At 46.5% G+C, this 15,044-nt stretch overlaps 1 protein-coding gene across 3 annotated transcripts in view; it reads right to left on the reverse strand.

The window, feature by feature from the left end:
• Positions 1 to 11,127, reverse strand: part of MAPKBP1 (mitogen-activated protein kinase binding protein 1) — a 100,256-nt gene extending 89,129 nt beyond the window's left edge. For all 3 annotated transcript variants that reach the window (XM_041459850.1, XM_041459849.1, XM_041459848.1), the window contains exons 1-2: positions 10,974 to 11,127; positions 9,833 to 10,170 (exon numbers count right to left, since the gene is read on the reverse strand). In XM_041459850.1, coding sequence (XP_041315784.1) covers positions 9,833 to 9,949 — 117 coding nt within the window. In that variant the 5' untranslated portion in view covers positions 9,950 to 10,170; positions 10,974 to 11,127. The remainder of the gene's footprint in view (positions 1 to 9,832; positions 10,171 to 10,973) is intronic.
• Between the last annotated feature and the right edge of the window lie 3,917 nt (positions 11,128 to 15,044).

A 15,044-nucleotide genomic window follows, 5' to 3' on the forward strand; every position in this document is an offset into this window, starting at 1 on the left:
GGCCTGGGTGCTGTGCAGCCCACTGGCTCTCACCCCAGCTCCAGCCGGCCATGCAGAAATTCATTAGTCAGCCCCCTGGCCATTTTATTAACAGCCGTGTTTACACACTGACACTCCTGGGCAGAGATGTTAATTCCAAGGGCCTGGAGCAGTTTCAACACGCAGCAGAGGTAGTCCAGGCACTGCACCTTCTCCCCCAGCACAACACTCATTTTTCCACCAATGGCTCCATTAGTAAACTATTTTTTGCAGGTCTCACACATAAAGCTTATTTGCAGCCTGCTACACAAAATGGGCCAAGAACTTCACAAAGCAAGTGTCCATAAGCCACTCACCACAACGGTGATGCAGGAACCACAACTTGTTTTTTCAGGAGTTACAGCCAAAGCAAGCAGTGGCAAGGAAGCTGAAGAAAGCTGCCTGTCACCCTCATCCTCCCCCAGCACCAGTTATTCACGCTGCTGATTGCGCGTTAATACATCTCCACAGCCTAGCTCGGGAAGCCTGCAGAGACAGGCAGCATGAACCACGGATTATCAGGCAGGAAGATTATCCTCCCAGTGCAGAGGACAGTAGAATCCCAATTCCAGCCTCAAAAGCTGCTCAGGCTTCTAGAAACAGCTATGTTCATTGAGGCCTACCACAAACTCAGAAATAATTTTTCATGCATTTCATTAAGAACACTTTGTCATCTTGTATCCATTCCACTCAACCACCACTCCCATAGCAGAGTTTGGGGCATACACTGTGCAACACTCTCCTCCCAGCCCTCGTAGTTTGGAAAGGTACACAGAACCATATCTAAAGTCTATCTGGCCATGATTCAGTCTAAGAAAACTAGATGAGTTGGGACAAGATGGGCTTAAGCAAAAAAAGCAGATCCCAAATTTTTCAGTCAGCAATGCTTTTGGACCCAGCTGCTTGAGAAGGATGACACCCTCAAAGGAGGTTTGAAACAACTGTGCTCAGAACCACTATATCCAGTTCAACACTGGGAGATAAGCCAAACACAAGGAGCTTTGCAGCTGTTTTAAAGCCCTGGACACTGAGATGCTTTGCAGAAGGTGGAAAAGTATCCCTGTCTGTTTTACACTGAGGGAAAGAGACAGTCTAAAGAGCAGAGCACAGAACCCAAAATCTTTAACTTCATTTTAAAAGAAAATTACACAGCTCTATTTCAAGGTTCACTCTACCTTTATACAATTCAGCAGCAAAGAAGCACTGGTTAAGTGCATGAAAAACATCAGTCTTAGCCCACACAAAGCTCTTGCAGAAAAGACTAGTATTGAAACATAACTGGCAGAAAGAAGTCCTTTCACTGATACAGCCTGTTTCTCTGTGGGACAGGGTCATTCAATAGACCCTTTTGATACTGTGTTACCATAAAGACAGCTTGGTTTTGGATCTCAGCTTGCCAATTCTTTCTAGCACAGGCAAGTGCTTAACCAAGTACACTCTGACACTCATGCCCCTTCAGGATACCTCTGACACCATCCCTATCCCCTCATGGTTCCAGTCACACCATGACCATGGCCAAAGCACAGAGCGCAGCAAGTTCTGAACACCAAGACCTACCACCAAATAAGGAGACAGGTCTTGCAGACACTTCTTTCACCCTCACTCTCATTCAATGTTTCAGCACCTCCAGCATCTAGATTGCATTAGGGACTGTGCAATGAACTCAAGCTCCTTTGGTGCAAAGACTGGCCTGAGCAATGGTGCCTTTTTTTTTTTTTTAAATGAAAGCATCCCTAGAACAAACAAGTCTTCAAAGGCAAGCAGCCCCTTATGTGCTACTCAAAGGTGAGGAGCCAATTTCAAAGCCCTTGGGAGACCTCAAAGGCTACCACTCTGAGCACAGGAGAGGTAGCTAACACTTCAATACTGGCACTTCAAACAGCTGCCCTGTGCTGGGCCTGTCTGTCAATAGGGAAGGGTTTCTGCAGAGGCAGCACTGCTTTTCACAGTGCCTACTTTGGGAGAAAAAACAGGAGCAGAAAGCTTTACAACTCTATATCCTTGAATCCATGGGCACTGCCTTATAGTTGCTTTCTCCTTTCAGAAACTCCTCGATCTGCCTGCTCTCAAGACATTTGCTAATGTTATGACTTTACTATGATGCAACTTCAGATAATCTACCTTTTTCCTGAGAAAGAGTCTCTCTAGATCCATGATGAGAGAAATTTCAGACTAACTGTGCAAAGTGTCAGGAAGATGCAGAAATTAAAGAAGCATCACTGCACAGAAGGAATGCCATTGTTAAAATTTCATTGGGTAAGAAACCTCATATTAGTTGTTATATCACATTAGCTATCTTGACCAACTGTGAATTTTAATACTGTATTTGGGAGAACAAGCAGGTCTGACTTTTATTGGTATTGACTTGGAAACTCTGAATACACCAGCAGTTCATAGTCCTCCACAGTAGTATTTTCAACCAGTTTCCTCACAGTAACTAACAACAGTACTGGTCTCATGGGACACTAGCAAATTTACAAGGCTTAAGCTGTGGGGTTTCCACAGCTCTGATTCTTATGCTGCTTAATCTGCTTGAACTTGTTGGAAAGTCATCATCACCAGAGTTACTGAAATCATTAGTGACAATGGGACCAAGTCAGCATTTACAACAGCACAGTTTGTGGACTTTTAAACAAATAATCTTAAATGAACACAAGTGCCCCTCACATGGGAGAGGTGAGAAACATCCCTGGTAATCTCCAAGAGGTTGGGCTTTGTGACTAAGGCTAGGACTTGGCCTTAGAGAATCGAGATTCAATTTCTAGGTCTGCCTCAGACTTCCTGTGGGAGTTTGGAACCATGTCTTTATAGAAAAAGCAAGTTCCATTCCCTCCATCCCTTTAGTTTTTTAAGCCTGAAGCTCCTCTGGTCTGGGTCTACTTTATCTCATCTGTTCAGTGCTCTGCAAAGCAAGGTAGAGAGATGGGATGTTCCTGCACCCTATGGTCATACAACTATTAGCAACGAGTCACCTTTGCATTGATATTTTTGAATACAGATCACACAGCACAGCTGATTACAACAGCTGCAGGCCTCAGTTGCATTTTCCTTGCACAACACACGAACGTGCTCAGGGCAAGGATAAGCAGCCCTGTGGTGAAGGGAAATAGTAGGAGGGTTTTCTGAATTGCAGTAGCCACCCTTTGGTGGGTACAGCCTCAGCAGAGCCTGCAGGGTTTCAGGCACAGGGACCAGCCCACATCTGGAGCTGGGAACCAGAGCAGCGAGCGTGCCGCAACCCTGCTGCGCACATACCAGAGCCCTCAGAAACTTCCAGCTATGCGGAGGCAGGTATGTCAGGCACAAACACAAGCCTGAAGTAACTGAAACTGGGCTCGGTGATAGTTAATTATTCAGCCTTTAGCTGGGATCACTCAGCATTAATGTCAGGGCTAAGCACTGTTTGAGTGCCATGTAAGCACCATTCCTGGCACCAAACATCAAAACCTTTGAAAAAAGCCAAAGAGTAGCTAGTATATGTTGTTTGCTTGCACTCACAGAGAAAATTGTACCAAGGTTAATCAAGCAATTTCTCCCCAAGACCTGATCAACAGGAAACAAAATATCTACTTCAATTTTCCAGGCCATCAAAATGCTGACCACCACTTTCTCAGCCAGAAATGGAGGTGGTGCCCTGTAGTTACTTTCCACTAGACAGAGAGGACATTAAAATAATATACAAGTCATTTTACAGGTGCTTACAGATCCTTAATGATGGAAAATCAAATGCTGGCCCAGCCTGGTCTGAGTCCCAACCAACACTTCAATTGTTCTGCCCTTCTGAAACACATGAGGTGATACACCACAGGAAGAGCTAAGCATGCAGCTAGTGAAACAGGTGGTACACTCTGAAGGAGGTCTCTTTCCACTGTGTCTGAGGATGCCTTTCTCCACCAGCCCCATCAGCACCACAGTGAACAACAGCTCTGACTATCAAGCATCAAATGTACCACCTGCAACTCCTTTAACAGCCCTGATCTCTGCCATCTTAGTCCCAGACAGGTCTTTGGCAAACACTACATGCTTCACAGCCCATGGACAAAAGGGGAGATTCCGTGCACAGCTCACCCAGCACAGCAGGGAGAGCAGTGTGAAAACTGCTTATGAGCCTCTCCAGCCAGGTTAGCCAAGTCCTCTCTGCTCTCTCAGAGGACCCAGCTCATCTGAAGGAGGTGAAGAACAATATTCAAGGCAGGACCACAGCAGCTCTGAAAGGTTATCCAGATAAGAAGGAAGATAAGCACCAACCACAGGAAGCAAGAACTATTAAAACCCATGAGGCAAATGACCTGGTTTGTGTTATTTATGCTGACTTCACCCCAGCACATCATCATGCTCCTCCTGCCATGGAGATGTCTTCCTGCTGTCTTTCACAGTCAAGACAGCACATGACTTAGAGGTGGCTAGAAGAATGGATCTTGCCAGCAATCTTGCCTCAAGATTGGCAAAAAGTATCACTGTTTTATGGATACAACCGCAGGCGACAAGACCAAATACGTTGAATTGTTTTATGCTTTTACATCCATTATACTTCAAGACTCAAAGTCAACTGGCACTGTAGTTCACCAGCAGAAAAACTCTGGCTTTGATATGCTCTGTGAATCTAAGTCACAATTAACACTCATGTTTAGACCAAGAGAGCTAGCCAGATCACCTTGTATTTTCAGGACAAGGCATATCATTCACAGATTGAAGATTGGATCAAGAAAATGTTGTGTGTTAAACTATTCAAAACACAGAGGCACCCTGAGCACCACACATCCAAGGATGGAATAGGGGGGACCAGAGCAGGGAACCAAGCAGTGAAGCATTCAACCCCTGAGCTATGACACTCTCACTTGTTCCACTGACTCTAAGATACAGACACACCACTGAAATGCACAGTGTCTGTGCTATGGAGAACCCAACCACCCTTTGTCCTGTGCTTTAAGGGACACTGTTATAAGCCAGACCAGAGACAGACATGAAATCCCTTCTATGTCTGAACAGCAGGTCCTAAGTTGTGGAGGCAATTGGCTGCATTTAGACTGAGCAGTGCAGAGCTGTGAGAGATCCCTAGCTACTACCTGGAGTCAAGCAATATTCATGGACACTGAAAGCAGAACAGGCACAGTAGCAGACATCCAGACCAAGGTTACAGGCATTCCCTCTGCTGTGCCCCTGGCTGCACTGGTCCCAGAGACGGGCTGAGCACTGTTCACTGCAGAGGAACAAAAAGGGTGTATGGGGCAATACTGCACTGACTAGCTCCTCAAAAGTGCCATCATTTTGTAGAGGACCCTTCCAAATGCTGCCAAAATAAAAGCTTATGTCATCATCAGACAGGTTGCTCGCTACCTCAGCCTCACAGTCAGGCTGCTCAGCCCCACATCCAGCTCCCTGGGAACCCAGCAGGTTCTGCTGCTGCAGGACCAAGTTGTTCCCAAGGTCTTACTCTGCAACAAGCCTCAGCTGCACCTGAAGTGATTTAATAAGAGGTGATGATTTTTTATGCATTTATATCAGTGAACCAAACTTGTCTGTTTTTTGGTTCTGTTACAGTTCAGGTTCAGCAATTCTCAGCTGATCCAGTTAAGACCAGCAGTGGTCTGACACCAATTCATGCTGGATGCCACGATATTTTCAAACAAAAAGGACTGTGTGCTGAAGGCAAGAAGCTACAGTCAGGCCAGAAACATGACTCCATTCTCCTGTGTACAGGACAGCCTGTGGTCCCTGCTGAGCCCTCCAGCTTCTCAGGGGATGAAGAAGCTGGAGAACTTTGTTGGGAATGACAAGACAGGAGGGGTCTGAAGCTTCCATGGATCTGCTTTCCTCTTAAATCTGTGCAAGCTCACTGGCAGTACACAGAAGTACACAGAAGTACTTGTTTCTACTGGCTGGCAATAAGAACAGACCATGCCTCACCAAAGGAGGACAGGAAATTCTGTCCCACTAGGAGCAACTTAGTCAGGGCTCATTTTCAGAACAAAAGCTCTCAAGAAGGTTTTGCAGAGCCACCCAGTCCAACGTAGCATCATGGGGCAGGAACAGGCACTCCAGCTGCACATTTTTGCATGCCACTTGGAGAGGGGAGAGACCACAACACAACAACTCTCTGCTGAATGACTTCCTGCTGAGGAATCCAGGTTTTAGTCAAAGCACTCTTTTAAACAGACAACTTGAAATATTTCTGGCTTAGAAAAAAACAGCAGAGATCAAAGAAAGCAACAGCAAATTCCAAATGTGTTTCTTTGATTCATTGGCTTCCTGTTTCAGGGAAAGCCTGTAGCAGGTTTTGTAGCAATTTGTTTCTACATTGACATTCGCAATCTGATTTGACTAAGGATACCCACACACACCATCCCTCTTGAAACAGTCACTGCTACATTAGTTAAAAAAAGGTTTATATTTACAAGTGTAGAGCTCAACAATACAAACAACCCCTGCAGGAACTGTACTTGCTTAGGTACATTACTTCTGTGAGCAGGGTACCACAGCAACCAGGACATTTTAACAGTGGGAGATGGGTCAGGCCTGAGCTTCCCCTCTGTCCTGATGGTGTTGCTCTGCAGGGTGATTCAAAAGCACTTAGTGCCCAGCTTTTAACCCCGTGTCTCTACTGGAATCACAAGCACGGTGACCAGATGCACGGCTGGATTTCTGGCAGGGCTAGTAATCCTCTAGAAATTGAATGCAAGCCAATCAACTTATCTGAGGAAATTTTAGCTTCCAACCGCCACACCAATACATTACAAATCCCAACAGTCAACAAGCCTTAGACTTAAGTCACGGTACTCTAGGTCTATATTGGTTCAACATAAAAAATAGAGATCTGGAGAGCACAGCAAAACTGGATTCAAGCCGTGAACATGAGAAGAAACACAAAAAAAAAAAAAAGAAGTCTAAACACAAAACTAGTCAGGCAGCAACAAAAATCAGGACTCCCACTAAACAAAAGCTGTTTTCAAAAAGCAGTAACAAAACCAAACACTACATCCCATTTGTCAACAAGTTTTACTTAGAGCTCCCATTCCTTCCCCCCCTTTTCCTTTTTTTAAATGTCCATGGTTATCTATTGGCTCCTTAGTTTTACTTCTGTAGAGATCTCCTGGAGCTCTACAGTAAAACCATGCATTAATTACAGCAAGAAATTAGTCCTAGTGGAAGTCACAAAACAAGTTCTGTCTCGCACAGATCCCAAGTAGCACATTGCATGTCCTGTGTAGCCATCATGCAAAACATCTCTACTTACCCACACTCCCCCTTCCACAGCAATGCACAAACAGGTCTCTGCAGAGCCAGCCTCCCACAGACTGCCCACGGCCAGCCCAGCAGTACACGGCTGCTTCACTGAAAGGAGGCAATTTCATAGGCCTTCTCTTCAGCACAACAAACTGCCCCAGGGGTCTGGCCCTAACCACTGAGACAGCCTGGCAAGCCTCAAATGCCCAAAGGGTTCTTTAGGAAAGAGCCAGGACACTTCCCACTGCAGGGGAAAAAGCCCCAATCACCACAGCTCATGGAAGTTTAAGCAGTGCCACTGAGGGTGCTTATCCACCTTAAACGGAGCACCTGGTTACAATAAAAAGTTGAGGGACTCAAAGGCCTGTTGTGGGCTGGGTCTTCACCTACATCTGCACATGTAAAGCACAATATCATCTTCCAGGCATTAATTTAGGGCAACAGTCCAATTCCATCCTAGGTAACCAAGCAGCGTCCAGCTGAGATGACCAACTTCATTGGCCCTTCCATGCTTCCACCTGACCAGTTTCATATAGCTCTTGGAGCAGTTATTTCTCTCTCATAAAGTCCAAGAGACAAAGATGCCTCAAAGTCTCCTTTCTGCAGGTCACAAAAGATTCTTCAGGAATGATGTGTATGATGGTCACCGTTAATCCCAGGGGTTTTGACACACACCAAATAGCAGACTGAAACCTCTGTTTCTGCTATTTTAGGAAAACAGAACTGCTTCTCACCTTGGAAAGCAGAGGAGCACACATATAGCAGAGGGAGTGTCTCCACAGACACCAAACATCTGTAAGATCTTTGATAAAGGGCCCACTCCTTTTCACCTTGCCCCTTCCAGCTGGCCCACTGATGGCAGACCCTAACTCATCTGAGCGAATTCAGAGCAGATCACTGCAGGAAACCAAGACCTGCACCTAACTCCTCATAATGCCAAATTGATTCTGCCAGCAAACTGATTCTACCAGCAAACTCCCCACCAGTTCCTTTGCACCTCACTGATTAACCGCTCTCACTAATAAGATAGACAAAATCCAGCCCTGAAACCCTAATTTGATGGTGCAGAATGAATCCATGATATCCCTCCCCAGGGGTTCAGACAGCCCTGGCTGCACACTGGGAGACAGCATGAAAGATAAAATGGAGCTCTCCCAAAAGGCACGTGTAAGGAAAGCAAAATGAAACATGTAACACAGAATGCCCAGGGTATGTAGCAGCAGGTCCCAGCCCTGAAAAGAAGTGTGCAGACCACAGAGCCAAAATCAAATGCTCACCATATGGGTGGGCACAAGTGGCTTTTTTCTCTTCCAGTAGAAGTCACTGCAGAATACAGAACAACAAACACCAACAAAGCACGTTTCACTGGCAGTCCACAGGCTGCATGAAATGTACATACATGCACATGCACACAATGAGGTCAAGCACAAGCACCAAGGACTTTCCCCTAGACAACTTTGAGGAAGCCAGGCAGGTTTTTCTCTTGCTTGGCAAGAGAAGAATACTGTGTTCCTTGGTATTAAAGAGCCATCAGCCATCTAAGGGAAACTGACCTGAACCAGAGTTCTGAGAATAGGATGTCATGCTGGGGAAAGACCTTTTTTAGGTATACTGTCATTTACTTCCCCTGAAATTTTATATACAGTCTTCAATTTTGAAGCATTACTGTTTTAAGACCAATGAATACACTTTTCAGACATGTATTACAAGCATTTCTTATTTATTAGCAAGTCTTCACAAAAGGGGAGGGATTGAGTTTTCTATTTATGGAGACAGAGGACACAAAGGCTGAGTGATTTGCCCAGGGTTACAGGTAAATCAGTGGTAGGGACAGAACAAGGTACCCTGACTCAGAGGCACCTGCTGTCAGCACAAGGCAATGCCACCCAGCTCTTGTACTCCCTGAAGCCAAGCTTAAGTCATCCTCTCCTCATGACACCAGTCAATTCCCAGTCAGTGAGTGCCTGTCAGGAATTCTCCAAAACACCAAGAAGAATGATGGACTTTAAGAACCAATTATACCCAACAGAAGATAACCCCAAGGAAAGGAGGTCTGAGGCACACAGAGGAAAGCACATCCCAAACTGTGGAACACAGACTCTATGTGAACAGGTATCTCCAAGACATGTTTCACATCTTTCATATCATCCTTCCCTTCCCCACATGCTCACAGAACTCTCCTTTGCAGGGTGAGAGCAACTGCTTACACACAAGAGGTGTTTCTGTATCCTCAGCTCCCAGTAATGCAGGTTAGCAGCTGGCAACATGGAGGAAGAGGCAGCACTGCATTTCTCCTGTCAGTCATTGTAACAACTCCACACACCACCGTGTGGGAAATCCCAAAAGCTTTCTGATACAAACAACGTTAATATCACGCAAGCAAAAAGAATGCTTCAATAGAGGGGCACAAGCTTCAGAAAGGATCTGCAGCAGAGCAAAGATCTCAACTGAAAAACAGACCAGTCACGGATCAGTTAGTTCCTCTGCATCACTCTACAGTTATACCAAGTCGCCCAAAGCAGCATTATCAGAACAGACGGAAACTTAGACAACAAAGTTAAAGCATGCTGCTGCAGCACGCAGCACTCACCTTGCTGCCTATATCTTCTCGCTTGTTCCCAGGCTTGCTTCTCCTCAGCTTAATGGAAGGGGAGCGAAGTAGATTTTTGATCCGACTTGTTATCGTGGACCCTTCGACTGACATCATCTCCAGGTGCACGGTGGTGTTCACCCCACACACAGGCTGTGCCTGGGGAACGAGCCCAGGTTTGAGGCAGAAACACCGATGCGCTCAGCTTGGCTCCCACGCATTCACATATCTCTCAGCAATTCTGCTCGGGAACTCCACTCCTGTTACACTGCAAAGCTATTCACAGAGGCTGGCAGACTTTCCTTTTGCAGATTCCAGAGGATCAAATCAGCAGCAATCTAAACAGAAAGATGCACCGTGAGTCAATACGATAGTCAGTAAATTGAATTCTAGCCTCATTCTTTGCAAGAAATATAAACGCAAGCGCTTATAGGGATGGAGGCAGCATTACTATTTTCAGAGGTTTCCACACAAATTATCATTCATTTAGTATCAATCAACACATCTACACCAATTCCCAAATCCAAAATTTAGATTTTGCACTTCAATATCATCTTACGACAAAGACAAAAATTCCCACCCCTTGCTTTAGCTCCATACACGTCCATTCCACCTTATGCTTCACAGCCTGGAAAGCACAATGCTGTACTTGACTATTAAACGCCGAGTCGCAGAAAAACCCCGAGAATACACACGGGGGAGTTTTTAACTCTCACAAATCTATCTCTGTTTTAAGTCCACACAATTACATAGTGTGTGATACTAGATAATAAAGGCATTTGATGTTTCCACGTCCCCTCACCCCAATTTATAAAGTGAATCAAGGAGGCACTGTAGCTGCTGCCAAGGGTTACAGACCCCCGGCCAACACCTTCACCTTTCCCGAAGTAGCCCGCGGTGGCCGGGGGGAAGAGTGATGCAGTCAGAGCCTGCAGTGAATTATCCTCCCGACTTCTGTGCAAAATGGGGGCGGGGGGAAGAAAGAGCGAGACAGAGAGAAGGGGAGACAGAAGAGAGGAAGAGAGAAACGTCCAAGCCAGCGCAGCCGGCAGCCTCCTCCCTGCGGCGGCAGCACTGCGGGTGAGGGGCCGCGCCTCCTCCCTCCGCCCCAGCCCGCCCCGCCGCGTAGAACCTCTCCTACCTGGCGCCCAGGAACGGCAATCCCGGCGCCCACGGTGCCCCGCAGCGCCTGCCCATGCAGCCGGCCTGCCCCGAGGAGGGGCCGCGGTGCGGGCCGCCCCCGCGGGCGGGGCGGGGGCCGTACCCTGGGCGGTGGCGGCAGCGAGGGGGCGGCAGCGAGGGGGCGGCTCCGCAGTGCGCCCGTGCCGGGCCGTGCCCGGGCTGTGTGGGGAGGCCGGCGGCGCTGGTCGAGCTGCTGCGCGCTCTAATGGGGATCCGAGGGTGCATCTGCCACGCAAGAGCCAAGTGAGACCCGGGGGAAGGTCAAAGACGCGCTAGAGGCCCGTTCTGCCGTGCCCGCCGCCCCTCAGGAGCCATGGCTGCGCCCTCCGCCCCCACCGTGCCCTGTCACCCTGTCCATCTTTTCCTGATTGAACCTGTTACCGTAGTGTCTCTGGCAAAATGGAACACGGGTTGGCTTAACTTCCAAACTTAATATGGTAGTTCCCAAAAAACCAAACTACACTTGCCAACAACAGCTAAGCGTATATGGAGGATCCCTTGAACAGTGACACCAGAAATTTGGAAAATTGGCCCATACATAATACAAGAGGTAGGACAACCGCAGATGTCATGTAACCCATCTTGGTCTCTCAAATGGCTTGAATTGTTGGTGAAAATTAGTGTCTCTGCAGTTCAACTGCGCTGTTTGCCAGCCCTCTGACTGTAGTTGCTCCTTTCGAACAGAAGCATTTACAAATTTTTGGTGCTTCCTTCCCCTGCAGAGTGGGTCGGCACACCATGGGTGTTGCTGTCGCTGGGGGTGTCACAGTGACCTGACTGCCCCACACACCTGCCTGGTCATTCCTGGCTGGTCAGCACATCCTGCCTGTGCCACAACAGGAGCCTCCTGAGGAATGACAGGGAAGGGGAGCATGAGACCATGTCACCCTGCTGCTCTGGGGTGGGAGAGGGGACAGAGGATTCCACCTTGTGCCCCCATAGTGTGGACAGGCTGACACTTCACGTCTGGTGTGTGGATCTTTTACCGAGGCTACGATGTTCACAGAGGTGGTGTGGAGGCTGCTGGCAAAGCCACACCCTGGCAGCTGAGCTGGGTATTCCTGGATGAGCACGGGAGCCCACAATCACCAATGGCATGGTAGGGCCCCACTGCATAGGTTCCCAACTATGAAGAAGTCCTGGAGTTCCTACTCCCCTCAGCTCTTCAAAGTTCTTGTTGGGAGTCTAGCAGCCCACTGGCACATCAAGATACCCCATGGAGTCAAAAATTTGGACACTTGTGTGCTGGCTCCTAGCAGGTGAGAGCCTAGAAGAAAATACACATCAGGCCAGCAAGAGGGTTTTGTCCTGGAGCTGTCTAATACCCATTCCCAAGGGAAGAGTTCAGCAGCCACTATGCTAATTCCTTTGCTTCCCAAGTGGGAAGAGAAACAGCTGCCCTACCATGCCATGGCAGCTACTAACCACATGAGAGGAGGTGGGGAGGCAGATTTCACAAGCCAGCAAGCCTGAATTGCTGTCAGAGGGCATACATTTAGGATGTAGCTCTCTCAGCCCGAAGAGATTGCCTGTGTCAACACTAGTCACACCACAGCCCTAAGGGGGGAAGGAAACCAGCCTTTCCTAGCATGGAAAAGTCCTGTTAGCTCCCTCTTCCTTAACGTGCCCTACCATTTACTGCAATTTGTCCTACATCCTTGGAGTATCTTTCTGGCTCCCTGTTGCCTACTGTGGGTGACCTGCTCCCTTTCCTGTCTTTGGTGACTGTCCTGTCTTCAGTGACTAACTCAAACCCAGACTATTCATGGCAATTGAAGACGATCCTTCAAAAAATACAGGCTGGGAAAATTTGCTGGAGTTCAGGCAGAGATTTGCAATGACAAACGATCCACATGGTCTTCCCCATGGTAGCCAGCACACTGCCAGCATCACAGCTTGTGACTGTGTGAACCTGCACCACCAGAATTTCAGGAAAAGTTTGTTTGCTTTCCAGGTGGGATTCTGAGCAGGCATAAGGGCTTGCAGGGCTAGGATCTTAATGTTTATCTGGTCAGAAACCTGCATAAATTGATGAAAACACCCATAGGGCATGCTTCTAATCTCTACCAGTAACTTGCAGGAAGTGAATTTAAAATGTCAGTGTCTAACCTTTGATAGCTTTTGCTTTGGTACATGTGCCAGAGAGAAATCCATGCTTGTTGCTGCGTCAAAATGTTGTAAGGTTCTGGGAACTATGGCTTTTTGAAAGATATCAAATTTTGTGGGATGTACAATAAAATTGCAAGAGTTGGTAACATTGCAATTTTTTCTAAAATGGAAGTAATTGATGTCCATGGAGCTAAGAGTGTATATGTAGAATCATGGAATCATATGGGTGTCTTAGCTTTCAGCCCCAGACATAGTCTACAACCTGAGAGGTGGCACATAAGAAAAGGATTATTTTAGAAAATGTGAATATTGTCCATTCCTACCAAACCTCTTGTCCTATTGCTCAACAACGGTGTCTTTATGCTAAGGGTGAGGAGAAACTCATGAAGAAAACCAGGCCTGCTGTTGCAGCAAAAATAAAATCCCTCTTCCAGGAAGATCTACACATATGGTTAGCTTAATGCAGGCTATCAGTTCTAGTGAGTGGAACTACTCACAGTGGATATGGAGTTTGAAAAGGGCACCAGCCTGTACAGGACTGGGACCTGGCACTGCACAGGAAAAGAAATGTTGTCAATAGTTCTTAAATTTCTGCTGTTCAACACTAAAACATCACAGTCATCACATTTGGGAGAAACATGCATACATTTGAGAAAGAACTGAGGGATGTCTTTGAAAACAAGGGACAGCTGAGATGTATGCTGGGGAGACGCTGTTTAAATGCAAGTAGAATTGTTCCTCTTTTGTTGGAAGCTGAGCACAGCATAATGTGATTTGTGATTACAATTCTTTGTGTCTGTGAAGTGGCTGAAGAGACAGGCTAACTCTGAAACATTACTGGACTTCTAAATTCACTGAAAAGGAACTGGGACAGGGAACAGATGTTTCTGATTTTCAGACTAAAGCATACTACCTTTCTAGTTATTTTTGAAGCAGCATGAAATGTCAGTTTCTTCAGTTTGCCCTAAAGAGAAAGATCTTGCCAGTGGTTTTTAAATAAACTTTTTATATAGTTTCATTAATAAAAACACTTGCTCTTTTTTTCTTTGATCTCAATAATACAAAAGGGAAACAGGCAGGAAACACCAGTTTCCTCTCAGTTTTGCAGTACAATCTTACCACACACCTGTTTCATTGTTAGAGGTATACGATTTTCCAATTGTAATATCAAATTTATGAAAGGTTAGTGTAAAATACTTGCACTGACTCTACAACCACTGGAGCTTTAGCTGGAGTGAAACCAGAGCAGATGATGCTGTCTTGCGTAGCTTCTGTTCTCCCAGCCTTATCCTCCAAGAAATACCAACCCACTTGAAATGGAGAAACTGCTTTTCATCCAGTGGCATGACTAGAAGCAATTGGTAAACCTGCTGCTCCATGACAAGCTTCCTGATGTTGCTCTTGCTCGTGGTGTCCAAATTAAGCTTTCCTATGGCAGCAGTCAAGCTGGTAATCTGCTGGCCAGTCATTGTGTCAAAGCTCATTAAAGGTGCATGTGTGGCTTGTGCTGGGGCAAGTGCTTCACTCTGTGCTCACTCACCCCAGCGCTTGCTGCTGTTTCTTTTGTTGTACCATTATTGCCTCCTGACTATTGCCAGACATTACCTTTATTTCTGAACAAGGCTTGTGTTTTGACAGTATGTTCCTGTAGGGTCCATCTCCACAGGGCAGTGCCTTGACTGAGATCAGTTAATGATAACCAAAAGCAACAGGACTTTCAGCTTCACTCTAGAGTCATGAATTCTTCCTTGACAGAAGGGATAATGTACCATGAATAAATTATGTCATTTATCTTTGACGTTTCCAGCATTTGCTCTTGAATTATGTGTTCTCAGAGAAATCTTTCTTAGAGATGCCTTAAATAATGAAAGAACAGATGCCTCAACAAATTAAATGCCATCTTTTTAAGCACTAGGTAATG

Source organism: Pyrgilauda ruficollis, unplaced genomic scaffold (genome assembly GCF_017590135.1).
Source record: "Pyrgilauda ruficollis isolate IOZ18807 unplaced genomic scaffold, ASM1759013v1 scaffold14, whole genome shotgun sequence".
Lineage (NCBI taxonomy): Eukaryota > Metazoa > Chordata > Aves > Passeriformes > Passeridae > Pyrgilauda > Pyrgilauda ruficollis.